A 26,402-nucleotide genomic window follows, 5' to 3' on the forward strand; every position below is an offset into this window, starting at 1 on the left:
TATAGTTCGTCTTGAACAGTACAAACATAGTATCTGCGTGTTCATTGCAGTTGTTAAAGCAATATCTGTTCTTGCACCTGCGGTTCCTGGATTTTGGTTTCCAACTTCACCTGCAAAGTCTTTGACAGATATTTGGTGTATAGGGAACATAAGTGGAACTGCAATATATTTGGCAGCTAAAGCATTTGAAATATCTGGTCCAACATATAGACTGCAAGTCTGCTTTCTATTCTCTTGCATTCAAATTTTTCGCATGTGAACCTAACTGGGTCCCAAGCAGTTCCAGCAGCATTGAAATAATACTTTACTTCAGTGTTGAGGTTTGAGAAACCAAAGTCTAAGTCAACTTTGTCTTTGCAAAAGTCACAGAACTTGGCTCCACCAGTTCCAGCTACAGTAATAGTGAATGGGTCTTGTGTTGGTGCAATGACTAAGTTATTTTTGCTTGGAGTAAGTTCAATAGAAATTTTTCCTGCCCAGTTTGGCAAGTATCTTAAAAACCTGAAGATGAGGAAAGATGACAAAGGAACTCTAAGTTTCAGTTTTACTTTAGTGACAGCATTTCCATCTGAACCAGAAAGGTTAACATAAACTCCTGGAACGTTAGGGTCAAGTCTTCTTATTTTCTCAATAGTTGCATACTGGTCTGTTTGTTCTCTAGCTTGTGGTTGTACTGAGTTTCTCAAAGCGAACCATTCATAGTTTGCCCATGTTACTGTTTGAACTAAGTCAGAGTTAGAATATATCTTATATCCCATGAAAACTTCTGGAGCATATTGGTATCCGACATAGAAAATTCCATTGCAACCTTTCTTGTCAGACAACTTGGCAGAAGGTTTTATTTCAATGTCTTGTTCCACGTATAAGAAAGAGTTGTCAATAGAAATTATATGAAACCTGTCGCAAGCAATATCTACTGTTGTTGAAGAACCTTCTCCAAACTCACCTACGTTTCCATAAGAAACAGCAGTTGTATATTCGTAAGTTCCAGGAACTATTTCTGACCTTCTAATGGCATTGTCGCATTCGTTATACCATTCGGAAACATTTCCATTCATAGCATCCAAAACTGTTGGCGTTATATTCTGAGCGTACATTTCATATGAGTAAAAATATAGAATAGTTGGATTTATATGTCATAATAGAACCCACTCCGACCAAGCTTTACTTTCTTCCTGACTGAGTTTTTAACTCTTCTTTTTCCTTCATTGCCCTCTGCTTGAAGTTGTTGCATCTTTGCATTATGTTCATCTAGTATGTTGCAATTTCCCATGTCCTTTTTGCCTTTTGGCTCTGGTCGCCCATCTCAGGTAACCTATATCCTAGAAAGAGTTTGTCATAGTCTGTATTTGAGTCTTCGCGTATTGTTTGCATGACTCTTTCCTGAGTTTCCGGTTCAAGCTCTTCAAACAGTGCCTGTCCATATGGAATAAGCTCGTTTCCAAATATATGTTTTTGAGCCATTCTGGTTTTCTTTCCATGTTACCAACAATATCTTTTGTGAATGGGAAAGCTTTTACCCAATCTTTCAGTCTTGCGTCGTTTATTTCTGTAGTTGGTTTTATTTTGTCAAGGAAACATGTTTTTCAATACAACATTTCATTTGGTACTGTCCATTTGAGTTTTCTTAAATATTCATCCCTTCTCGGTTCATTGTCTGCAAAGTAATTTTTATGACATTTTGTAAACTTTCGTTTGCAAGGTCATGTACAATAGGTTCTCTTCCTTCTCCCTCCCTAACTTTCTTTCTAAAACTCTTCACCAAATATACCATCTCTATGGTTCTGTGTAGTTCTTTGAGATAAATGTTCTAGAACGTCAGGTGTTATATTTCCATCAGCCATGTTCATTTCATACTGGTCCAAAATATCTGCATGTTCATATCTTTCAATGGCATTAAAGCCGCGCTGAAATACCAGCTATATCTGGTTCACCATTGACTTCCATTGCGTCTACAACTTCTTGGAATTGTGGTTGTAAGTTTATGAACCACCTATCTGGGTTAGCTTTATGACCCCATCTCATTGTAGTTCCATCGTCTGCAGAAACAAAAGTAGGTTTGTTTCCATCTTGGCTAGGTTCTGAATGAACTTTAAACAATGTTTCATTTCTATATGTTTTCTTGAAATTTAACCTTTTATCTTCACCGAGTTCATCCGAAGATTGAACGTTAAATGCTCGTAAGTAAAAAGGGTTGTTGTATTTGTGTACATTTTTTTTCAGTACTTCCATTCTATGCTGAATATTTTCATCTGGTGTTGGAGTCTTTTGTATGTCGGCAAACATTTTTCGATATTCTTCTACTATGTCAGCCGAATTTTTTTTAGACTCTTGGAAAGATTCCATATTCACCGCATACTCTTGTTGAGGGTCAAGATTTTTCGGCTGTTCCAAATCTTCATCTAGTTCTGTGAAGTTAGTTTCCAAAGGAGTGACTTGTTCGTTTCCTTCAGGCTCTTCTAGCTGTTGTTGCTGAACTATTTCTTCCATGTCTGGTTGTATCTGAACTTCTTCCTGTGGAGTTTCTTGTACCTCATCTGCTGGCATTTCATATATTCCGAGACCGTTTTTAAAAAGTTCCCTATCTAAGTCATCCGGACTCATAAACCTTTCTTTTTTCGTTCCGTCTCTATTTTTTACGCGTTTCATGAAGAGAGTTGAATTATCATTTAGCTCTGACACCAAATATCTTGGAGTAAATTCAGTCATGTCATTTGGATGATATGCTATTAAATCATATCCCTTAGCGAGCTTGTATTTTCCAGGTTTGAAATTATATCCCATTTGGTGCTGAGCCATAAAGCTAAATAGGTTCGGGTCAGTATTTCCTTCCTTGAACTTTCTAATAGCTTCTTTATATCTGTCACTAAAGTCAAGAGTATCTGGGTAACCATACTCTTCCTTAAGCATTTTTAAGAATTCTTGGTTTCCTTGTTCTCTACTTCTTTTATGTCCTTGCTCTGTTTGTGCTGGTTGTTGTGCTTGGTGTGGCGGTGGTTTCTGTGCTGGTTGTTGTGTTGTTGTTGTGTTGGTTTTGGTTGTTGTTGTGGTGCATGCCTGTGTCTATGTCCATGTGACGATGTAAATGTGTTAGGTAGTCCTGGTGCAGGTGCTGCTTTGGAGGGTTTGGTGGTATAATAAGTTCCACCAGCTGGCACATATGTTCCATCTGCAGCGTAATGTCCTACCTGACTTTTCGTTTTTAAGAAAGCATTTACTAGGTCTGTTTGGTCTGTTGTAACTCTTTCTTGACTTTTCAACAACAGTTGCTCTAACGGCGTCATAGGCACTTTGAACTGCCTGTCTCGTTGCTGCGCATCTGTTATTTTTCGTCATATTTTGTGCTACTTCTCTTAACTCGTTGTCGAAACCTTCAGACTTCAGTTTCTTTCCAGATGAGAAGTCGTTCACTTGTTTCACCTTACTATGAAGAGCTTCGAAGGCGTTCTTAAAGTCAGCATTCGTTAAAGCTTCATTTGAACTGTCTTCATCCGCTTTATTTTTTGTCCTTATTGACCCTATGAGTTGGGCTGCTTTAGCGTTGGCTTGGGCATCTAACAGTCATTGTTAGCTTTTATATATTCTGCGCTTTTCATTGCCTTTTGCATGGCTGCGTCGTTATTTTTACTTTCTTGTGCTAAGTTTTCATACTGTACGGTTTGGTTTTGCAACTGTAAAAGTTTTTCTGCCTTTACATTTGCTTCAACTTCTTTTTTATACTCATCGCTATCATATATGTCTTCAGGGCTTTTTGTTTTATTTCTTCATCTTTCAGTACTTTATATTGAGTAGTATGGTTTTTCAAATTTATAACATCTTGTTCCATTTTTGCTACTTCTGCTGCTTTTTCTGACACTTTTTTCGCATATTCCTCTGTACTTAGTTCTTTCAGTTGTTCTTCTTTCTTCTTTTTCTCTACGTTTAACTCATTGAGTTTCTTTGTGTGTCTGTCATATTCTAGTTTCTTTTCGTTTTCACTTATTTGCTTCTGTATGTCTATGTTTGACTTTTTGACATCTGTTATTTGATTTTTGAGTGAACTCAAATTCATTTGACTTTGAGGGTTATAAGCTGTTCCGTCTGCAGCTCCACCATAGGCCTGCCATTTTCGCTAAAAGTGCCGCTCTTAAACCTCCACTCTGTGCACCAATAACTCGGTTTAAAAGCATAGGGTTGCTTGACATTTGTTGCAACATAGTGGGGTCATTCAGCATTTGTTGTTGCAACTGTTGTTGTGGTGTCAGTTTTACTATTGGATGTTTCAATGCTCTCTTCCTCTTACGTATATTCTTACGTAGCTTACGTGGCATTTTAAGTGAAGTTAAAAAGCGGTTTTTGACAGATGTTTATATGACACTATTTGTTCAGCACAAAAAACTACTCGGTCAAAGTGTTGTCAGTTTTGTAAAATAACCGTCCTATCTCATTCTATAAGGGGGAAAGTCTTCTCAAAGTATACTTCCTTGGAACGCCTGTAACTTTTCCTGTAGCGACGATAGACCCTTACTTGTCCGGACAAAGTTATACTATTTTGAGTGCTCTACAAAAAGTCAACGGCGACGACTCTCAAAAACCGTTGTGTAAAAAGTTTTACCGTTGGACAAAAAGTATGTATAGAAACAAAAAACGTTTATAGTTCATTCAATATTTGAGATGGAACGGTTTGCCAACGGAGACTTTTCAATAAAATAAAAAAAATAGAGGGGGTTACCGTTGACGAAAACGGTTTATTTTAAACTTTTCTATGAGTAGTCCGAAAAAAACAGTTTATTTTTGTCTAATGGAAGCCAACATTAACAATTCTCAACCGCTAACCAAAGCCAAAGCCCCACAACCTCCAAGAACCGGCACAGCGGTTAGAATAACCACCAAAAAGTCTAACAGCGAATTAAGAGAAATTCTTCAACAAATTTGCTCTAAATATCTCAAAGACGCCGAAGAAAATACACAACCAGACTACATACAATACTCAGTTCTGTGAAGTTCTGAACAAAGCAATTGCTAGTTCAATTGAACTTACTAAGACAATTCCAAGTCCAATTGAGCTTAGCGATGTCTTAGTTCAGTATTTTCCAACATTTACTAAGCTTATAATGTTGAGAACTTTATACCAAGTTCGTCAAAATCTTCCTCGTAACATCCAACGGTCATTCGACAAGACAATTGCCGAATTCCAAGTCTTTAGTTACGGATATGACCAAGATGAATACGTTGACGAGTTCGGAGACAACTGTACAAAATGGTTTGAATGCTATACGACAACACAATTTGAATTCGACTTTCTCGAATTCAACGCAGCAACTATTCATATCATTGCTCTTTACCTTTCCGAACAAGAACAAGACCTCGCAGATGGAGATGTTGTTACTGTCGTCATGGAAACTCCTGAACAATTCGGAAAAAAGAAGTCTCTAATTGCCAAATTTGTTCCAGGACATCAGCTTTTCCAACGCACAGAAGTCTTCTGTATTCCTGGAACTAAGTTCTTTGTCAAGAGCGAACTCAAACAAAGATATAATGTGTCATTCAATTACACATTATATAATGTTTTCGACCCAGAAGAAGACTTCTTCCCAGAAGCAATGGAAGAGGAAGAAGAAGAGAAACACGAAGAAGAGAAACACGAAGAGTCCTCCGAATTCACACCAGAAGACTAACAATTTTCCGAATAAAAACCTCATTTTATACTAAACATCTTCGGGGCTAGAAGGGGCGCAGCCCCTGGAAGCCCCACTACCTTTTTTTTTTTTTTTTTTTTTTTTTTTTAATGTGAAAAGAAAGAGAATGTGATAAAACAATGATGAATATAAAATGAAAGAGAATTATATGAAATGAAAGAAAATTATATAAAATAATGATAAATATGAAATGAAAGAGAATGTAATAAAACAATGATAAATATGAAAAGAAAGAGAACAGGATAAAACAATGATAAATATAAAAAGAAAGAGAAGGCCATAAAACATTGATAAATATGAAAAGAAATGGAATTTGATAAAACAATGATAAATATGAAATGAAAGAGAATTCTATAAAACAATGATAAATATGAAATGAAAGAGAATTCTATAAAACATTGATAAATATGAAATGAAAGAGAATGCCATAAAACATTGATAAATATGAAAAGAAATGGAATTTGATAAAACAATAATAAACATGAAAAAAGGTGACCAAACTATTTTTTGAAAGTCCGCCATAACTTTAATGGTACTATTTCAGCGTGTACAATGAATACAAAAATTCTAAGAGTGCCACATAAAATAGTACTTTAGACTTGAGTTAATGCTACCAAGCAAATGTTAAAAAGATGACTTTAGTGTTTTGATAATCAAAGATTAAAATCATTATTGTCTAAATCAATAATCATAACGACAGAAGTTAATGTTTTTTCATCAGTGCTTTAAATCCACTTTTAAAAGTATACCTCAAAAATCAAAATATCAAAAAAAAATTGGCCGATAGGTTTGGCTTTAATTTTTGTCTGCTTTTATGATTTGATATGGATGTTATAATTTTAAAAATTGAGCCAAATTCACCAATAGATTTTTGAGATTTGCAAATACTCAATAATTTTCAGCGTGTTATCTTTTATTAAAAGAACTATTTGGTTTCAGTATCATATAAATTGATATTTACTTTCTATTTGAACCTTCATTTAGCTAATGATTTAATAATACAGATTTCATCTAGTCCTTATAAGAGAATTTTGAATTTGTTATAATAAAAAAACAAACAGATATAGCTTACACTTCTATAATAAAGATACCTTTTATAGAAATCAGTATGAAATGTGTTTTTTGACACGTAAAGCTCTCAATTCATTATAACATGTTTGTCGATTTTTATCTATTTTTCGCTTTCATTATCTATGATATTAAAAATTATGTCATCAGAATGTGAAATAATTAAACAAATGCCCTGCGGGAAGTATTTTATACTAGAATTTATAAAAAACACTGTACGTTTAGCCTACTGGTTATGTCGTGGGGTTCAAAGGCAATATGTTCAAATCAGTAAGCACCCGGTTTTTTTATATTTTTTTTAACAAGGTGAATATAACTTTTGATCGAAATCAATGAGTTACATGAATTATCATTTATCTAACTACAATTAAATTGTGAAAATATACTATCCAATATTAGCGTTTAATAAAATCAAAGATTATTGACTTATATTTTGAAAGTAATCTAAGCAGAATTTAGATATCCAAATTCTAAATATCTTCATGCTTAGATGCTAGATAATATATTCTTATTTGAAAAATTTATAATGTTATTATTTTCTTATTTGATATTTACTACAAGCAGAAAAGCATTTATATTGTAAATTAACAGATTATGATAATTATACTCGTTTTTATATGTTCTTAATGAAGAATATCAAACGTATTTCTATGAGTTTTAAAAAATGAAAAGTTTTAATATGGCTAATATATTTATTATCATTAATAGAATAAAAAAGTTTTTTTCGCATATCACTCGATGATTTACCTTCGAGTTTTGATAAATTTCGAAAAAATTTAAGGAATGCTCTTTGAATTTCTTTACCTATAAGCATATTATCTGCCGTATTATTTTTCGCTAATTGTAGAATTTTATTTAATTTTAATAATTAACCTTCTAAGCTTATTGAGAGATCACATTGTATATTTGATACGTAGTACATATGCTAAATCTGTGAATTAGATTGTAAGATATTGAACAAACGTTCTTAAACATTTTAGATTTTAGGGAATTACTGAATTAAACTATATTTCTTATATGATATCTTCATGTTTGGATGCTTTGGGTATAATTTATTGGGCTTTTTCTATCCAAATGTTTGGCAATGGTAACCCAATTTCTAACAAATTTATGATGGAAAAATTTATGACTTTTATGGAGCCGAAAAAAAAGCATAGAATGAATAAGACTATTAAAGATAAGCTGTAATTTGATTGTGAATTTTAAGAAAAGAATTTGGATTAAAATTTGAAATTCTTTTTTTTTGAAAATTAGCCGATGATATGCTTAAGCTAAAAATTACTAGAAGCGGTGTGATATAATTTATATAAAAAAACTCATAATTGCCATTATTATTGGTACATATAAAGTCAAATTATAATTTGCAGTTATGCTTTAATCAAAATCTATATTGAAACGCTTTGTCCCATCCATTAAAAAGGCTGTCGCATATAAATCCAAACATTTGCTTGGTATGTACTTTTCCATTTTAACGTCCTGATTGATATAAGTATGTTTTACACTTTAAAATAGTAATTATGACAACCTGTACACCATAGAAGTAGGCTATAACAAGAAAAATTAGATTGACATCGAATAATTTCAAGATTTAGAAACAATTTGTAGCTTTCTCAATTATCTAGAGTTAAAATTCATTTATAATGAGGTCATATATTTTAATTATCTTGTAATAAGGGTTTCGTTTTGCGAAAAAAACGTACAATACGCAATTTCGCTAAAAAAACATTTAGCTAGCAATTTCGACCTTTGACTCCACTCAAGACGTCACTTTTTTAATTTTGCGGTATCATATTTTTGGAAAATCTTTATGAATATTATATAAAAAGTCTCTTTAATATCTATATTTCATATTTTTATCGATTTTTAAAGTTTTTGCGAAAAGTATTCAATTATTTTTGCTATTTGGTCGGGTAAATGTCAGATTTGCGACATTTTCTGATATGATATTCAGATTCTACGTTTATATAGTAATTTATGCTTTACATGTATTTTATATAAATTTTTATTGAATTCAAATATTCAATAGTTTTTTTATGCTAGATTAGTTGTATTTATTTAAATATATTATATTGGCAACCTTTCTTTACCCTGTCCTAATAAACGCATTTTGTAAAAAAATATAGTGCATCAGTTTCGAACTAGCGTCCCGGGTACCCAATAGTAAGGGGTAATAACCATTCGACCATTTGCCACGTAAAGCATCGCCGGATTTTTTTGTATTTAATAACTCCCAAAACACTGTTTTGGCTTATTGGAAGCATATCAGACATAATCGCCATAATCAAAAAATCTATATACCCAATAAGTAATAAATTTGTCGATATAGATCTTCCATAAAATTAGTTTTTAGTCTGATCTTAAAATAAATTTAATTTTTTATAAAAAAAAATCACATTTAAAAGTACCTTTTTAGTAGCTCGAAATCCTGTTGGTGGATTTCGGGCGTACTTCAAAATTAGCTTTTGTTCTACATATGCAAGCTATATTTTAAATATGGGGCAAATCGGATCGGCGAAAGGAGTTTAGTTACCTTTACATGAAATGAAAGAGAATTCTATAAACCAATGATAAATATGAAATGAAAGAGAATTCTATAAAACATTGATAAATATGAAATGAAAGAGAATGAAAAAAAAAAAAAAAAAAAAAAAAAAAAAAAAAAAAAGGAAGTGGGGCTTCCAGGCACTTCGTGCCTTCTAGCCCTGAGGATGAATGAGTATAAATGAAGTCTTGACAAAACATTTATGAAGAAGTCTTAACAAAGTCTTTACGAAGAAGTCTTAACAAAGTCTTTACGAAGAAGTCTTAACAAAACATTTACGAAGAAGTCTTGACAAAACATTTACGAAGAAGTCTTGACAAAGTCTTTATGAAGAAATCTCAACAAAGTCTTTACGATGAAATCTTGACAAAACATAGACAAGAAAGTTCATGAGAAATTAGATGAAGAAGTCTCAACAAAACATAGACAATGAGCGTAAATGACCCAAAAATATATTTTAGGGTAGAAGGGTATATCTACCCTCTTTTCTACCCTCTTTTCTACCCTCTTGAATTTTCATGAACTTTCTTTACAAAGTCTTTACGAAGAAGTCTCAACAAAGTCTTTACGAAGAAGTCTTGACAAAACATTTACAAAGAAGTCTTTACAAAGTCTTTACAAAGTCTTTACAAAGTCTTTACGAAGAACTTTACAAAACATAGACAAGAAAGTCTTTACGAAGAAGTCTTGACAAAGTCTTTACAAAACATAGACAAGAAAGTTCATGAGAAATTAGATGAAGAAGTCTCAACAAAACATAGACAATGAGCGTAAATGACCCAAAAATATATTTTAGGGTAGAAGGGTATATCTACCCTCTTTTCTACCCTCTTTTCTACCCTCTTGAATTTTCATGAACTTTCTTTACAAAGTCTTTACGAAGAAGTCTTAACAAAGTCTTTACGAAGAAGTCTAACAAGTCTTTACGAAGAAATCTCAACAAAACATAGACAAGAAAGTTCATGAAAATTCAAGAGGGTAGAAAAAGAGGTTAGAAAAAGAGGTTAGATATACCCTTCTACCCTAAAATATATTTTTGGGTCATTTACACTCATTTACGAAGAAATCTCAACAAAGTCTTTACGAAGAAGTCACAATAAAACATCTGTCAAAACGCGCTTTTTAACTTCACTTAAAATGCCACGTAAGCTACGTAAGAATATACGTAAGAGGAAGAGAGCATTGAAACATCCAATAGTAAAACTACACCACAACAACAGTTGCAACAACAAATGCTGAATGACCCCACTATGTTGCAACAAATGTCAAGCAATCCTATGCTTTTAAACCGAGTCATTGGTGCACAGAGTGGAGGTTTAAGAGCGGCACTTTTAGCGAAAATGGCAGGCTATGGTGGAGCTGCAGACGGAACAGCCTATAACCCTCAAAGTCAAATGAATTTGAGTTCACTCAAAAATCAAAAACAGATGTCAAAAAGTCAAACATAGACATACAGAAGCAAATAAGTGAAAACGAAAAGAAACTAGAATATGACAGACACACAAAGAAACTCAATGAGTTAAACGTAGAGAAAAAGAAGAAAGAAGAACAACTGAAAGAACTAAGTACAGAGGAATATGCGAAAAAAGTGTCAGAAAAAAGCAGCAGAAGTAGCAAAAATGGAACAAGATGTCATAAATTTGAAAAACCATACTACTCAATATAAAGTACTGAAAGATGAAGAGATAAAACAAAAAGCCCTGAAGACATATATGGATAGCGATGAGTATAAAAAAGAAGTTGAAGCAAATGTAAAGGCAGAAAAACTTTTACAGTTGCAAAACCAAACCGTACAGTATGAAAACTTAGCACAAGAAAGTAAAAATAACGACGCAGCCATGCAAAAGGCAATGAAAAGCGCAGAATATATAAAAGCTAACAATGACTGGTTAGATGCCCAAGCCAACGCTAAAGCAGCCCAACTCATAGGGTCAATAAGGACAAAAATACAAGCGGATGAAGACAGTTCAAATGAAGCTTTAACAATGCTGACTTTAAGAACGCCTTCGAAGCTCTTCATAGTAAGGTGAAACAAGTGAACGACTTCTCATCTGGAAAGAAACTGAAGTCTGAAGGTTTCGACAACGAGTTAAAAGAAGTAGCACAAAATATGACGAAAATAACAGATGCAGCAACGAGACAGGCAGTTCAAAGTGCCTATGACGCCGTTAGAGCAACTGTTGTGAAAAGTCAAGAAAAAGAGTTACAACAGACCAAAACAGACCTAGTAAATGCTTTCTTAAAAACGAAAAGTCAGGTAGGACATTATGCTGCAGATGGAACATATGTGCCAGCTGGTGGAACTTATATACCACCAAACCCTCCAAGAGAAGCACCTGCACCAGGACTACCTAAAACATTTACATCGTCACATGGACACAGACACAGGCATGCACCAAAACCAACACAACAACCAACAGTTCAAAATCCAGCACAACAACCAACAGTTCAAAATCCAGCACAACCATCAGTTCAAAACCCTGCACAACAACAACCACAAACAGAGCAAGGACATAAAAGAAGTAGAGAACAAGGAAACCAAGAATTCTTAAAAATGCTTAAAGAAGAGTGTGGTTTCCCAGATACTGTTGACTTTAGTGACAGATATAAAGAAGCTATTAGAAAGTTCAAGGATGGAAATACTGACCCGAACCTATTTAGCTTTATGGCTCAGCACCAAAACGGATATAATCTCAAACCTGGAAAATACAAGCTCGCTAAGGGATATGATTTAATAGCATATCATCCAAATGACATGGATGAATTTACTCCGAGATATTTGATGTCAGAGCTAAATGACAATTCAACTTTCGTCATGAAACGCGTAAAAAATAGAGACGGAACGAAAGAACAAAAGCTTATGAATGCGGATGACGTAGATAGGGAAATTGTTGAAAAACGGTCTCGGAATATATGAAATGCCAGCAGATGAGGTACAAGAAACTCCACAGGAAGAAGTTCAGATACAACCAGACATGGAAGAAATAGTTCAGCAACAACAGCTAGAAGAGCCTGAAGGAAACGAACAAGTCACTCCTTTGGAAACTAACTTCACAGAACTAGATGAAGATTTGGAACAGCCGAAAAATCTTGACCCTCAACAAGAGTATGCGGAGAATATGGAATATTTCCAAGAGTCTAAAAAAAATTCGGCTGACATAGTAGAAGAATATCGAAAAATGTTCGCCGACATACAAAAGACTCCAACACCAGATGAAAATATTCAGCATAGAATGGAAGACTGAAAGAAAATGTACACAAATACAACAACCCTTTTTACTTACGAGCATTTAACGTTCAATCTTCGGATGAACTCGGTGAAGATAAAAGGTTAAATTTCAAGAAAACATATAGAAATGAAACATTGTTTAAAGTTCATTCAGAACCTAACCAAGATGGAAACAAACCTACTTTTGTTTCTGCAGACGATGGAACTACAATGAGATGGGGTCATAAAGCTAATCCGATAGGTGGTTCATAAACTTACAACCTCAATTCCAAGAAGTTGTAGACGCAATGGAAGCGAATGGTGAACGAGATATAGCTGGTATTTTCAGCGCGGCTTTAATGCCATTGAAAGATATGAAACATGCAGATATTTTGGACCAGTATGAAATGAACATGGCTGATGGAAATATAACACCTGACGTTCTAGAACATTTATCTCAAAGAACTACACAGAACCATAGAGATGGTATATTTGGTGAAGAGTTTAGAAAGAAAGTTAGGGAGAGAAGGAAGAGAACCTATTGTACATGACCTTGCAAACGAAAGTTTACAAAATGTCATAAAAACTTACTTTGCAGACAATGAACCGAGAAGGGATGAATATTTAAGAAAACTCAAATGGACAGTACCAATGAAATGTTAGTATTGAAAAACATGTTCCTTGACAAAATAAAACCAACTACAGAAATAAACGACGCAAGACTGAAAGATTGGGTAAAAGCTTTCCCATTCACAAAAGATATATTGGTAACATGGAAAGAAAACCAGAATGGCTACAAAAACATATATTTGGAAACGAGCTTATTCCATATGGACAGGCACTGTTTGAAGAGCTTGAACCAGAAACTCAGGAAAGAGTCATGCAAACAATACGCGAAGACTCAAATACAGACTATGACAAACTCTTTCTAGGATATAGGTTACCTGAGATGGGCGACCAGAGCCAAAAGGCAAAAAGGACATGGGAAATTTGCAACATACTAGATGAACATAATGCAAAGATGCAACAACTTCAAGCAGAGGGCAATGAAGGAAAAAGAAGAGTTAAAAACTCAGTCAGGAAGAAAGTAAAGCTTGGTCCACGTGGGTTCTATTATGACATATAAATCCAACTATTCTATATTTTTACTCATATGAAATGTACGCCGCTCAGAATATAACGCCAACAGTTTTGGATGCTATGAATGGAAATGTTTCCGAATGGTATAACGAATGCGACAATGCCATTAGAAGGTCAGAAATAGTTCCTGGAACTTACGAATATACAACTGCTGTTTCTTATGGAAACGTAGGTGAGTTTGGAGAAGGTTCTTCAACAACAGTAGATATTGCTTGCGACAGGTTTCATATAATTTCTATTGACAACTCTTTCTTATACGTGGAACAAGACATTGAAATAAAACCTTCTGCCAAGTTGTCTGACAAGAAAGGTTGCAATGGAATTTTCTATGTCGGATACCAATATGCTCCAGAAGTTTTCATGGGATATAAGATATATTCTAACTCTGACTTAGTTCAAACAGTAACATGGGCAAACTATGAATGGTTCGCTTTGAGAAACTCAGTACAACCACAAGCTAGAGAACAAACAGACCAGTATGCAACTATTGAGAAAATAAGAAGACTTGACCCTAACGTTCCAGGAGTTTATGTTAACCTTTCTGGACAAACTGCAGCAGCAGTAACCAAAGTAAAACTGAAACTTAGAGTTCCTTTGTCATCTTTCCTCATCTTCAGGTTTTTAAGATACTTGCCAAACTGGGCAGGAAAAATTTCTATCGAACTTACTCCAAGCAAAAATAACTTAGTCATTGCACCAACACAAGACCCATTCACTCTTACAGACGTAAAGGGAGCAAATAAAGTCATTCGCCGACTTTTGCAAAGACAAAGTTGACTTAGACTTTGGTTTCTCAAACCTCAACACTGAAGTAAACTATATTTCAATGCTGCTGGAACTGCTTGGGACCCAGTTAAGTTCACATGCGAAAAGTTTGAATGCAAGAGAATAGAAAGCAGACTTGCAGTCTATATGTTGGACCCAGATATTTCAAATGCTTTAGCTGCCAAATATATTGCAGTTCCACTTATGTTCCCTATACACCAAATATCTGTCAAAGACTTTGCAGGTGAAGTTGGAAACCAAAGTGCTGACCCAGGTGCAAGAACAGATATTGCTTTAACAACTGCAATGAAACATGCAGATACTATGTTTGTACTGTTCAGACGAACTATAAATGACTATTCTTGTTTCTACAACCCTGGTATTAAATACATATAAACATAGATGGCAAATATTATCCAAGAGAAGAATATTCTACAGTTGAGGATATGAGGTCATACAACTTGACATTAGATGCTATGAACTTTAACAACAACTTCACAACAACCATTAACCCTGAAATGCAAAGTTCTATTATGCCATATGTGAAAGTATGGACTCATACAGGAGGTCAAAAAACTCAATATACAAATGGAGACCGTTCAAACTTTTGGCTTGGCATTCCATTTGCTGACTCAGAAGACTTTATGGGTGGTATTTCAACTGTTGGTACAGTTCAAATACAATATACTGGTGACAGAGACGGTCCAGATGAATTGAGAGCAAAGAAGTTTACAAAACCAATAGCACTTTTCACGGAAGATGCTCTTTTGAAGATTCGTTCGATGAAACCTGCTGGGGCTCCTCAGATTGGCATAACGACAGCTTCCATCGAGCAGATTTTGGCAGCAGGTCAGTAAGTTGTTCTTGAACTGACTTCTCTCCGTCAAATATTGACAGTACGCCAGTTTTGACATAGTATTGTATTATAAACTTACCTTTAGAAATATCGGTCAGTTTTGTTGTTATATTTTTGTCTGCTTCAAGAACTTTCACCATCTCGGTTATACCAACTTTCTTTGCTTTATGAAAATATTTTGGTTCAGCAAATATGCTATTCTATAACATTTTCCATTGTTTGTGTAAAGAACTATTCTGTCAATGAACTTGTATTGTTTGTGTGTGTAAACTTTGTTTGCTTCAATTCGAAGAGATACTCAAATACGTCCATCTTTTTATTCTAAGTAAAATGTCATTTCCGAAAAATAGAAGCGTAAGTGTTTCAAAAGGTTTAATGGCGGTGGCAGATGTGAAGTTAAATTCACCAACTCAAACAAACAGTCAAAGTGTTGTTGTCAATGTCAAAGAAAGAGATGTTGAAGTGGGGAAACCATACGAAGACGAAGATGGTATAACAATAGTTCCTGTAAAAGAACAACCAACATACCCTGAAGTTAGCAGAGACTTAAGTTCTGTTGCAGATATTCGAAACGACTACCAACAACTTAAAGACAAACTTAAAACTCAGGAGAAGATTTGTCAAGCTTTGGTATAATGTTAAACTTGGTCGAACACAACCCTGTAAAAGTGAACTCATATGTCATCGCACCTCATGAAATTTTGAAAGAACTATTGAAACTTTTGACAGAGGCAGACGATATAAACATCAAAGAAATAGAACCCGACATTGCTTGCTGTGGTGTTTCATATAATGTCATTGACAAGATATACGTTATGAAAGGAGGTGAAACGTTGAACTTAAAATATAGTTTCCCAGACGTCATAAAAATATTTGACGACCACAACATTTCATTAAAATTTACTTGCTAAGTAAATGGCAGAAGACATAGTGGTTTATACTATTACGACTAAAAACCCTGAGTCATATAATTCTATAACAACAAACTTACAAAGTCCTCAAGGACGATATTGTAAACTAACTTTAAACACGATGACGACTAAAGCCTGTTTTGCTCTTTTGACACCAGAAGACTTTGTTGTTGTGAATGGTAAAAAATACTTCTTTGAAGATACTTACTCAGATATACCACCAACAGGTTTTGTTGACTTATTTAATACTTTAAGGACGGATGTAACATGTGCTGCAACTAGAGCAGGTTTCATTATGTTTGGATGTCCGACTGAGTTTAGTATAAACGATATGAGCTATAATACAAAACTTATATCTGGTTTTTACTACCAACAGTTTCCTATAACAGGAAAAGGTGTCATACAAGGAATGTCTGTTCCATTGACTTTAAGTACACCTATTTTATATATTGTTTCAAACTTAGGTTCAAAGTGCTATTCGAATGTCGACAGAAACTACTATGACCAAAAGATACTCATGCGTATAAACAACACTTTCTCTGCTGGTTTGCCTATTGTTCATTCGAATGCAGAGTTTTCAGCTTTAGTAAACTCAAACACTTTAGCAAACATAAACTTAACCTTAGTTGACGCAAACTTTGTTCCTGTAAAACTTTTATGTCCTATGTATTTGTCAATGACGGCAGAAAGTTTCGAATTGGAAGATGCAACTGGTGAAAGTATTGTACTACAAGAACAACTTCAACAACAAATAGCTCAAGAACAACAAATGAACAAATGCAACAAATGCAACAAATGCTCAAGAACAACAAAGTCAAGAAAAAAAATATTTTTTTTTATTTTTATAAAAATGTACAGAATAGACGTTTCAGATTTTTATGACTTCCAAGCCTTCAGAAATATGTGTCCATTTAGAGACTATAACAAAGCAGTCGAGAATTTGAAACGTTTAGTCATTTATGTCGACTCTGCCCCAGAATGTTATGTCATGAAAGAATGGGATGTTGTCTTTAACAAACCAAGAGCAACAATAGTTTCAGAACAAGAATGTAGACAGAAACTTAAGAAAATAAAAGTCGTACAAGTTGGCATGAAGATGTTAGATGCTTGGGATATCTTATTGTCAAAGTTAGAAGATTTTTCAGTTCGTGGTATAAAGTTTTATACACCTTCTCCAAACTTCTATTCTATCTTCACTGGATATAAATACGAACAAGTAGAATGGAAAGAAAATATTATAGAAGCTTGGTTAGACCATGTCAAAGAAATTATATGCAATGGAAACGAAAGAGTCTATGAGTATATCTTATGTTGGTTTGCAAACATCTTACAACATCCAAGTGCTAAAAATGAAACTGCTCTCATTATAATTGGAAAACAAGGAACTGGTAAGAACACTTCTTTACAGATATCTTTGCAAACTGTTAGAGGGCTATTCGAATCCGAATATGACAAACTTAGAAAACATCTGTAAATTTAACTCTCAATAGAGAATATGAAACTTATAGTTTGCAATGAACTTCAAAGTATAGATACAACAAAGTTTTAAACTCAGATGCTTTGAAGAGTCTTATAACAGACAAAGTTGGAGTTGTTGAAAGAAAATATAAAGACCAAAGAGTTTGTGAAAATGTTGCAAATTTCATTATGGTTTCAAACAATGCCGTTCCGATGAAGTTAGAAAGTTCTGACAGAAGATATGTAGTTGTCAGAACGTCAGATTCTCATATGCAAGATACAGAATATTTTGACGACTTAGCAGAAACTTTGACATCTGACTTTTACAACCACTTGTTCTCATATTTCATGACATTAGATATTTCTAAGTTCAATCCAAGACAAATTCCACATACCGAAGAAAGACAAACATTGTTAGAAGCAAACAAGAGTGTATATGAACTGTTCATAGATGAGACTAACTTTGAGTGTTTAGATGAAAGGTCATTGTACGATTCGTATAAACAATATTGTCAAGAGTATGGTTATATGGCAGCTCTAAACGAACATTCTTGGCAAATGTCAAAAGTCTTTTAGATGTTCACAGAACGGCGTATATACAAAGAAAAATTTTTCTGAGTAAATTTTAAAAAAAATATTTTTTTATCCGATAGAAAAGATGGCAAAATTCATCTCAGTCAACAAGTACATGACAGAAGTCAAAGAAGAACTAGACCCATTCGCTTATTTGAATGTTTACTTCTACCATTTTGAAAAGTCTACATTTGACAAAGTTTGGAACATCGAACCAGTTAAGTTTGCTATTGTGACTAAAAATGGTGCGAAATTTGAAGACTTAGACATAGAAGGTTTGTTAGCAGTCAAAGAAAATTTTGACAGAAGGTTTTCAAACCTTAAAGAAGGCAAAGCATACAAACTTGTTATACCTTATGAACCAAAGAAAGCAGACGACTATGAATATTATGAGTCTAAGATAGTTGAAGTTCAAGGTAAATTGGGTAAAAAGATTTTAGAGTCTAAGCCAGTGTTTGCTCCTAAAGAGGAAGAGAACATTGACATTGACCCAGAAATGTTCTAAAAATAAAATTTTATTTTTACATGTCAAATTTCTTTTTCTCTGGCTCTGGCTCTGGCTCTTTCTTCTCTTCTTCTACTTTCTTTTCTTTCTTTTCTCTCTTCTTCTTCTTTTCTGGTGGAGTTATGTCAAATTTCTCAGAACCATATTTATGTAAAAGTTCTTTGTCCTTTAATAGCTCTTCTATTCTGTTTTCTATTTCATCTTCAAGAACAGCGCATGTGTCTTCTTTGCATTCTAAGAACTTTTGTTGGACTTCATCTTCCAAGAGCGTCATCTCTGTCAACAAGTCTGTCATTGACAAATTAAAGACTTCTCTGCTAATGTTTTATGGTTCTTGTCATATTCCCAGAAACAGAACTTTAGAACAAATTCACCTTTCTTGTTTACACTATGTAAGATTTTATGGTCGACAGAAGTTTTGAGTCAAAAAGCTTGTCTCGAATATAGATAGCGAAATCGCTAGACATTTTCTAAAAGATAAAAATTTTAATTTTTCTAAAAATATGTTAGAAAAAAAGTTTGCTGACATTGACAAGAAATTTGAGAATGTTTTAAAAAGAACAAGAGGAAGTTAGAAAATGCTCAGATAAAGCCTATACATGACAAGTTCTTATTTGCTCAGAATGGTATAACAGGTCTAATCGCACCACCTGGGTCGGGTAAGACTTTCACTTATCTTAAAATGGCTGCACAACAACAAGAACTAGATGAGAAGAACCCATTCTATGAGTTAGTTGTCATTTGTAGTACTTCTGGTCAATTTGACCAAACCGTCAATTCGTTCAAAGATATTATAAAGAAGTCTAAGTTAGTATGTATAAAGATACTGAGTTGTTAGATTGGATAAAGAAGTACCAAAGAAGAGTTTTGAAGTACAATGCTATAAATGAGTATATAAATTCTAAGTTTAAAGACCCAAATGAGGAAATGCAAAGAATATTAGAGAAGAAACACTTCAGAAACAAACAGAAAGAGATAGAATACATTTCGAAGAAATTGCAATCTTACGATTGGAAGACTTACCCTCATAGATGTCTTCTTATCTTAGATGACTTTGCTTCTCATCCTTTGTTAAAGAACAGAGAACAAGATATGTGTCGAATTCTTAAGAAGCTCAGACACTTTAACATCTCAGTTGTCATTTGTGTACAGACAGCAAAGAGTTTAAGTAAAGATGTTAAAAGAATACTTACTGACATTATACTTTTCCCTGGATTGTCCGAAGACGATTTCATGGAACTTATGAAAGAGTCCATGGCAGGTAAGTTTGACAGACATGAACTATGGGAGAAGTACAAAGTCATACAAGACCCTCATACTTCTTTCAGAATTCATATCTACGCAAACAAAGTTCAAATTGTAAAAAGTCAATAAAAATAAATGGTTCATTTACTCTGCTTGTTTGAAGTTGTCAAAATACTCTGTTATTTTTCACGATTTTCATACGGAATTCAATAAAAATATATTTTAGGGTAGAAGGGTATATCTACCCCGTTTTCTACCCTCATTTCTACCCCAGTTATTTTATAAACGTTTCACATGGTAAACGTTATTTTTTAAATTTTGTGAAAACTCAACGGTTTGACACAAGCCCTAAAAATTATTTTACTCAGAATTTTGTTGCTGAATTCAATAAAAATATATTTTAGGGTAGATGGGTATATCTAACCCGATATCTAACCTCATTTCTACCCCAGTTATTTTATAAGCGTTTTACATGGTAAACATTGTGAATTCGTGAAATTCTAAACAATTTCGTAGCTTCTATTTCTTCTGTCAGTACATCGAATGTTTTAACAATGCCGAAGGTTTCTTTATATTTCTTCTTGACATCTGAAAGAAGGAAATCGTCAGCTGTTGGATAGTTTTTGTTTAGAAATGTCAACATGTCCATTTTATCTTCTGCTGGTTTCTCTGCCTCCCTCTTTAAGTCAGCATAGTCGTTTCTCATACGTTCTATCTCTTTGACGGAGTAGTTATATTTCCTCATTGCTGCCTTACATTTTGAACATTGCGGGTTCATTTTTGCGTTATATTCTGAAACCTTACCTGCTAGTATGACTAAGGCGTCAATTGCTCTCTTTAACTCAAAAGTTGCGGGTTTTATCTGTTCATTCCATATCTTACCTCTTCTATCTTTATCTCTTATCTGCCATACACATTCAGCAACTAACGAAACAAAGTTGTCGTAGGTCTTAAACTCCCCAGATTTGTATATGTCAGAGATGTTCTTATATACCATATCGCAATCTTTGTCGATTTGTTGGTTGCAATGAAATCCAAGAAACTCATAGTTTACCTTTCGTATGAACTTCTTTATTTCTACTGAGTCAGTTGCTTTGACTTCTATTTCATCGAATTCAGGAATAGTGAGCTTTTGTTGCTGAATTTCAGGCAATTTGGGTAAATGGTCAATAATATCCTGCATTTCATAAAGATATTCTTCATTTGTTTCATCTTTCGCACAACAGTCCAAAGTACTTGTTAAAAGTCTTGCTTTATCTTCTGGATTTTTGTTTCGAAAGTATATGAAGAAGGAATGAAGCTTTTCATCTCTACTACATTGAAGTTGGGTTCATGACTAACGAGTTTGGTGCTGTTGTTGCTAACATGTTCTTACAATAAAAATAAAAAAATATTTTTTTAAAAAACCAACTTTATTTTTATTTCGGGAAAACTCATGACAAATTCAAGAGGGTAGAAAAGAGGTTAGAAAAGAGGTTATATCTAACCTTCTACCCTAAAATATATTTTTGCCCGAATTCATGAGTTTTGGTTGAAAGAATACGGTGGAGCCAAAAGTGCTCGACCTCAAAACAAGCATTTTCTGTATAAAATTCATGAAAATTCATGAGGTTAGAAAAGAGGTTAGAAAAGAGGTTAGATATACCCATCTACCCTAAATTATATTTTTGCTGAATTCAGCAACAAAATTCAAATTGTAAACGGTTTAATAGAAAAAGTGTTATTTTTTCATGTCCGAAGACTCGAAGGTGCAACACTTCCAAAATACCGACGAACTCAGAAGAGCAGCATGGCAGTATGTTCTTGACAACTTCTTTGAGTTCTCCAGGAACACCTTGGAAAATGCTGAAGAACTCCGACACAGAGAATTTGGAGAAATTGCACTCCAATACTACCTTGACAAACAAAGGGTAAACAAAGGGTAAACAAAGGGTAAAATAAGACTAAAAACTTAACGTTTAAAAAGTGACATTTTTATGAGCTCCGAGTCACCGAGAAAACTTGGTCAGATGTTAGCAGCTTACTTCCCTGAGGAGGATGGAAGCGTTACATACGTAAGGTTCAAAAACAACGAACCTGGAATTGCGTACCAAATTCGCAATTACATGACCATGGAAGAGTACGAAAGGTTCCTACAAGAGAAACCAGCTCTAAACAACTCAGAAAAGAAAGAGTAAAAAGTTTAACTCGTAATTGTTTATTTTTTTACTTGTATGGGCAAGCTGCAAGAATGAAGTCGACTATCTCGGTCTTTGTCTTGACCAGTTGGACTGCTCTTGCGAGTACGTCTGTTTTACGGTCTCCAGCTGGTGTCTGACCTTCGTAATTGCGCATGTTCTTGAGAGCTCCAACTGTAAATGGTTGTAGGATGAAGAGTCTCTCAGACTGCTTGAGGTAGTCGTCACGGTCACGAACCGAATCTGTGGTACGAGTCGAATTGGTCGATTTGAGGGAAGAGACTGAGAGCCTGTCTTCTTCCATTGGAGCTGTAGCATACTCTTTGCGTAACGGTTCAGACCTTCTTCGAAGTCTTGGTCTCTCTTCGATTGAGATTGAGATTGGAATTGCTGGGGTGGAGCTTGCTGGAACATCCAAGGGTTGGGGAAGTAAGGCATAGGCTGAGGGAGGGTAGTTCGGGAAGCCTTGTGGTGGGTAGTAACCTTGAGGGGAAATTGGTAGTAAATCGAGGTACTTGCTGGAACTGAGGTTGCTGAGGAGACTGTTGTGGTTCTGCAGCTTTCGGTTCTGCAGCTTTCGGTTCTTCTGGCTTTGGAAGGGTTCAGGAAGAGGAACGTCAGTCATCCGTTTGTGTCCTGTCGGAAGGAAAAACTTTTTGTCGGAAGGAAAAACTTTTTCTGTCGGAAGGAAAAACTTTTTCTGAAGTTCGACCAAAAGTTCTCAATTTTCGAAAATTTGAATGGTTTACGGACGGACAACTGGAAGAGTCCTTCCTGTCGTCGGAAAATTTTTTCCAGTTGTCGGGAAAATATTTTCCTGTCGGATGGAAGGACTCGGAATACCAGAAGGATTTGACGAGGCAATTTACCTTATAGAGATAAATGAAGTTGTTAAGCAGTACTTGCGCAGGGTAATGAAGCCCAAGGTCAAGTTCACCACTATTTCTGGAAGGTCTACACTTCAGCTCGAGACTTCGACTGGAATTCCAATTCAAATACCAGACGGGACAGCCTACGATGGCATAAAGGACGCCAAAAGAGAAGCTCTTGTTAAGTTCCTAAACAAACGTCCTTGGATAAAAATACCAAACAAGGAGAACCCCTACCCCATATGAAATTGGCAATTCAGTCTCTCCTTCACTTCTCGGGTCAGCCGTTCTACATAACCTGTGAAGGCGACATCCAACCAGTTCAGTCAACCTTAACGTTTTGAGTAAAAACATTTTTTTCATTTTTTGAATGAAGCAAGTTAAATTCGTCCCACACCAATCTCAATGGACCGATGAAGAGTTTCAAGCTATGGTTGAAGGCGTTGAGAACGACATAGACGGCGAACTTGAAGGAGCTCAAACCACAATTGCAACCAAAATTGCACAAGTCAAGGAACAGATAGCTCCACTTAAAGCTACCAAAGCTACTCTTGACCTCATGGATAGTTACCGTTTAGATGTCAAGAGTGGAATAAGACAATTAAAATTAAAACTTCTAAACTACGAAGCTATACTCCAAAAGTTAGCAGAAATGAGAAGACTTTACCAGAGCTACTTACATGTAAGGGACTTACCTTCAAGCAGTCCGACCAAAGATGAATTTTCTGACATTGTCCCAATTTTGTCCGAAAGTCAGCTCAGATGTTTTGAACTGCTCCCAACATATCCAGAATATGAACGTTTGCCTGAACTCTTCCGCAATCTCAAAAAACGTTTTTTGGTTCTCATGTTCGAAACTTTTATCGGAAGAGACAACAAACGTTCAGAAGAAGAACAAGATATTATTTTAAACTTGTTGTATGACTTAACCGTCATAACAAGCTTTTTGAAGTAAAACCGTCATTCTCAAACCACTTCATTTTTTCGATGTCCGAACAAGCACCGAAGCCGAACACAATGGCAGATGTCCTTTCAATGTTGCCAGACAAGCGCCCAGTTCAAATTCAAATTTTGAATTTGAAAGCTCATCTGACAAACACCGTTAAGACTCTCCAAAGTAGTCTTATGGAAGAGATGACCAAGCTCAAAGCCGATGTCCTCATGAACCAAGCTTCCAATGAGAAATGCCTGAATGATTTGACGGAAACCTTGCGCATTTACGCGAGAGAGAACCGAGACCTTGCCAGACTCATCTACCGTTTCTTCGAAGAGATAGACGCCATCTGGAAGGTACTCGGAAAGGACAGAACCTCCAACACCGTAATTCGTGAACACAGAATTGCCGAAGGTATTATCAAAGAAGAGGAAGAAGAGGAAGAAGAGGAAGAAGAGGAAGAAGAGAAACACGAAGAAGAGGAAGTTTGGGCAACCCTTGTTGCCGATGACACTTACGAAATTTCCCAACCCTACCATACAAATCCGCAACAAGGAGACAGGCAAGGTTCTTACCCCAGTCCTCAACAACTTGGGACACTTGAACCTTAACCTTCGGAATCGCGGTTCAATCTCCATGGGCAAGCTTGTCGCAATTCAATGGGTTCCAAATCCAGACAAGAAGACGAGGGTCAGACACATTGACGGTGACAAGCTCAACAACCGTAAGGAGAACCTCGAGTGGTTCTAAGAGTAAAAAAATTTTATTTTAGGGGGAAACCCCAAGTAAATTTAGGTGTTTATTTGGATAAGTAGCTTAAATTAAGGATAATTTGGACAAGTAGTTCCTGACCTCTGAATTGGACTCTTTCGTCATCCCAGTTGCGTAGGAGGTCGTCCCAGAGGAGTTGGTAGAATTGCCATTCCAAGGACGATTTGTCCTCCCAGGCATTGAGGATGTACTGCTCGTAGAGTCTCATGACCTCTGCCTTGCACCAGACACCCTCTCCCTTGGAACGTAAGGCTTCTTCGAAGTGCTCGAATGCGATTGGCTGCGGGACCATCTGAAATGACACTTTTTGTCCGTTTGGTCAATGTTCGTGTCTCGTGTCATAGTCGACGAAAATACAAACAAACAGGTTATATATGAGTTTGAGACCAAGAATGGTGTAACTCGACCTGTCCGATTCAAATTCGAATAAAAATTTTTTACTTCATGCAATGTTTTATTTCTGTGCCGTCTTCAAGTATGCCCCAGTACTTACGCTTGGAGAGGACATGAACTTCGGTGAAAATTTTGTCCAATTTGAATTGACCCATCTTTTCACCGACCATTCCCATTTCAATGAGTTTGTTATAGCCTTCTTCGTTCGTCATGAGTGCGTCAATGTTCTCATAGTAAACCTTCACTTTGGATTTGACTTCGGAGAAGAATTTGTTGTAGTTGTCAAGGACTGCCTTTGCGAACTGAGGATAGGACCAATGTTCGACAATAGGTTTTAATGTGGTTACTAAGCCACTTTGACCTTGAGTGAATTCGTACTTCAAAACAAAAGGAGAAAACCTTTCAACAAAGTTGTCGACCTTCTCATAATGTTTACTCTTCATCTCTTGAGGTTTCTTAATGGAATATCCCCATGTCGAATTCATAAGCAATTTGAGTGTCATTGCAAGTTTGGGGTTTGAAGCTTTCCTAATATCATACAGTTGTTGTATGACTTTTCCAACTGTATAGTTCCTTCCTGGGAACTCACCGTCTTCGTTTGGAATTCCAGTCGGGATATATTGGACAAACCTCATGTATGCAGCGTTAAGGTCGACATAGTATATCTTTTCATCTGAGTCGAACTTGTCGCATCCAATCGGACCAGTTTTTGGAAATTCAAGTGAGTCTCTTATCTTCTGAGAAACTTCTCCTGTTATCTCATAAACATCGTCGAAGCAACCTGTTTCATATAAAACCTTCTGACCTAACTCAGAAGCTCTCCAATACAATTTGACGTCAATTGGATGTCTCAATGGAAGTTTGTTTATAGCATCTTGAAGTTCTTGCAACCTCATTGGAAGTTCTTCTGGTTCAGGTTGGTATCCGAACAATCCAACTCCTTTTGGAATTGTGTACTTCTTTTGTACTAGAACTTTGTCTGGAACAACTTTTGGTCTTGCTAACAATGAAAAGTTTGTTTCGTCTTTTGGTACAAAAGTTTCTGTAAGCTTGTCATCTGGAATTGGTTCCAACAAACCTTTCTCGAAAAGAATGTTTACAGCTCTGACAATGTTGCACTTGCCTTTTCCGAACAATGGGTTTGTAAGACTTTCGTTCAACATGAAGTGGTTGTGGACAATTACAATCTTCAACCATGGTAAATTGAACTCAACAACATAGTCGTCATGTGAAGAACCTTTAGCTGTAGGTATGTTGACTCGGATATTGACATTTGCCAACGGTGCAATTTTTGCCAATTGACCTCTGA

The 26,402-nt window shown here is 35.3% G+C and overlaps 12 protein-coding genes and 5 pseudogenes across 17 annotated transcripts, besides 2 other annotated features; 11 read left to right on the forward strand and 6 right to left on the reverse strand.

The window, feature by feature from the left end:
* Window positions 1-5,766: part of a mobile genetic element that runs on past the window's edge.
* Window positions 111-1,097, reverse strand: TVAGG3_0541620 (annotated as a pseudogene). The gene has a single exon. A coding segment is annotated over exon 1 (987 nt).
* TVAGG3_0541630 (uncharacterized protein) lies at window positions 2,948-3,057 on the reverse strand (the record flags this gene model as incomplete). Its single annotated transcript, XM_051237925.1, has 1 exon — window positions 2,948-3,057. A coding segment is annotated over one exon (110 nt), but the record flags the coding sequence as incomplete, so codon positions are not given.
* TVAGG3_0541640 (uncharacterized protein) lies at window positions 5,187-5,657 on the forward strand (the record flags this gene model as incomplete). The annotated part of the gene is made up of 1 exon (XM_001290895.2): window positions 5,187-5,657. A coding segment is annotated over one exon (471 nt), but the record flags the coding sequence as incomplete, so codon positions are not given.
* Window positions 5,767-9,383: 3,617 nt separating the features above from the next.
* Window positions 9,384-26,402: part of a mobile genetic element that runs on past the window's edge.
* Window positions 12,468-13,339, forward strand: TVAGG3_0541660 (annotated as a pseudogene). The gene has a single exon. A coding segment is annotated over exon 1 (872 nt).
* On the forward strand, window positions 14,920-15,258 carry TVAGG3_0541670 (protein of unknown function, DUF4106 family; the record flags this gene model as incomplete). The annotated part of the gene is made up of 1 exon (XM_051237926.1): window positions 14,920-15,258. One exon carries the CDS (start codon window positions 14,920-14,922, stop codon window positions 15,256-15,258), a length of 339 nt encoding a protein of 112 aa, XP_051095750.1.
* Window positions 16,173-16,489, forward strand: TVAGG3_0541680 (uncharacterized protein; the record flags this gene model as incomplete). The annotated part of the gene is made up of 1 exon (XM_051237927.1): window positions 16,173-16,489. A coding segment is annotated over one exon (317 nt), but the record flags the coding sequence as incomplete, so codon positions are not given.
* TVAGG3_0541690 (protein of unknown function, DUF4108 family) lies at window positions 18,333-18,704 on the forward strand (the record flags this gene model as incomplete). The annotated part of the gene is made up of 1 exon (XM_051237928.1): window positions 18,333-18,704. A coding segment is annotated over one exon (372 nt), but the record flags the coding sequence as incomplete, so codon positions are not given.
* On the reverse strand, window positions 18,721-19,171 carry TVAGG3_0541700 (annotated as a pseudogene). The gene has a single exon. A coding segment is annotated over exon 1 (451 nt).
* Window positions 19,632-20,078, forward strand: TVAGG3_0541710 (protein of unknown function, DUF4106 family; the record flags this gene model as incomplete). The annotated part of the gene is made up of 1 exon (XM_051237929.1): window positions 19,632-20,078. One exon carries the CDS (start codon window positions 19,632-19,634, stop codon window positions 20,076-20,078), a length of 447 nt encoding a protein of 148 aa, XP_051095753.1.
* TVAGG3_0541720 (organellar and viral DNA polymerase type B) lies at window positions 20,407-20,964 on the reverse strand (the record flags this gene model as incomplete). The annotated part of the gene is made up of 1 exon (XM_051237930.1): window positions 20,407-20,964. A coding segment is annotated over one exon (558 nt), but the record flags the coding sequence as incomplete, so codon positions are not given.
* TVAGG3_0541730 (uncharacterized protein) lies at window positions 21,926-22,126 on the forward strand (the record flags this gene model as incomplete). The annotated part of the gene is made up of 1 exon (XM_051237931.1): window positions 21,926-22,126. One exon carries the CDS (start codon window positions 21,926-21,928, stop codon window positions 22,124-22,126), a length of 201 nt encoding a protein of 66 aa, XP_051095755.1.
* On the reverse strand, window positions 22,155-22,751 carry TVAGG3_0541740 (uncharacterized protein; the record flags this gene model as incomplete). Its single annotated transcript, XM_051237932.1, has 1 exon — window positions 22,155-22,751. One exon carries the CDS (start codon window positions 22,749-22,751, stop codon window positions 22,155-22,157), a length of 597 nt encoding a protein of 198 aa, XP_051095756.1.
* Window positions 22,951-23,324, forward strand: TVAGG3_0541750 (annotated as a pseudogene). Its single transcript has one exon. A coding segment is annotated over exon 1 (374 nt).
* On the forward strand, window positions 23,366-23,529 carry TVAGG3_0541760 (uncharacterized protein; the record flags this gene model as incomplete). Its single annotated transcript, XM_051237933.1, has 1 exon — window positions 23,366-23,529. A coding segment is annotated over one exon (164 nt), but the record flags the coding sequence as incomplete, so codon positions are not given.
* Window positions 23,555-23,950, forward strand: TVAGG3_0541770 (uncharacterized protein; the record flags this gene model as incomplete). Its single annotated transcript, XM_051237934.1, has 1 exon — window positions 23,555-23,950. One exon carries the CDS (start codon window positions 23,555-23,557, stop codon window positions 23,948-23,950), a length of 396 nt encoding a protein of 131 aa, XP_051095758.1.
* TVAGG3_0541780 lies at window positions 23,983-24,679 on the forward strand (annotated as a pseudogene). Its single transcript has one exon. A coding segment is annotated over exon 1 (697 nt).
* TVAGG3_0541790 (DNA/RNA polymerases family) lies at window positions 25,138-26,142 on the reverse strand (the record flags this gene model as incomplete). Its single annotated transcript, XM_051237935.1, has 1 exon — window positions 25,138-26,142. A coding segment is annotated over one exon (1,005 nt), but the record flags the coding sequence as incomplete, so codon positions are not given.

Source organism: Trichomonas vaginalis, chromosome II, assembly GCF_026262505.1.
Source record: "Trichomonas vaginalis G3 chromosome II, whole genome shotgun sequence".
Taxonomy (NCBI): domain Eukaryota; phylum Parabasalia; order Trichomonadida; family Trichomonadidae; genus Trichomonas; species Trichomonas vaginalis.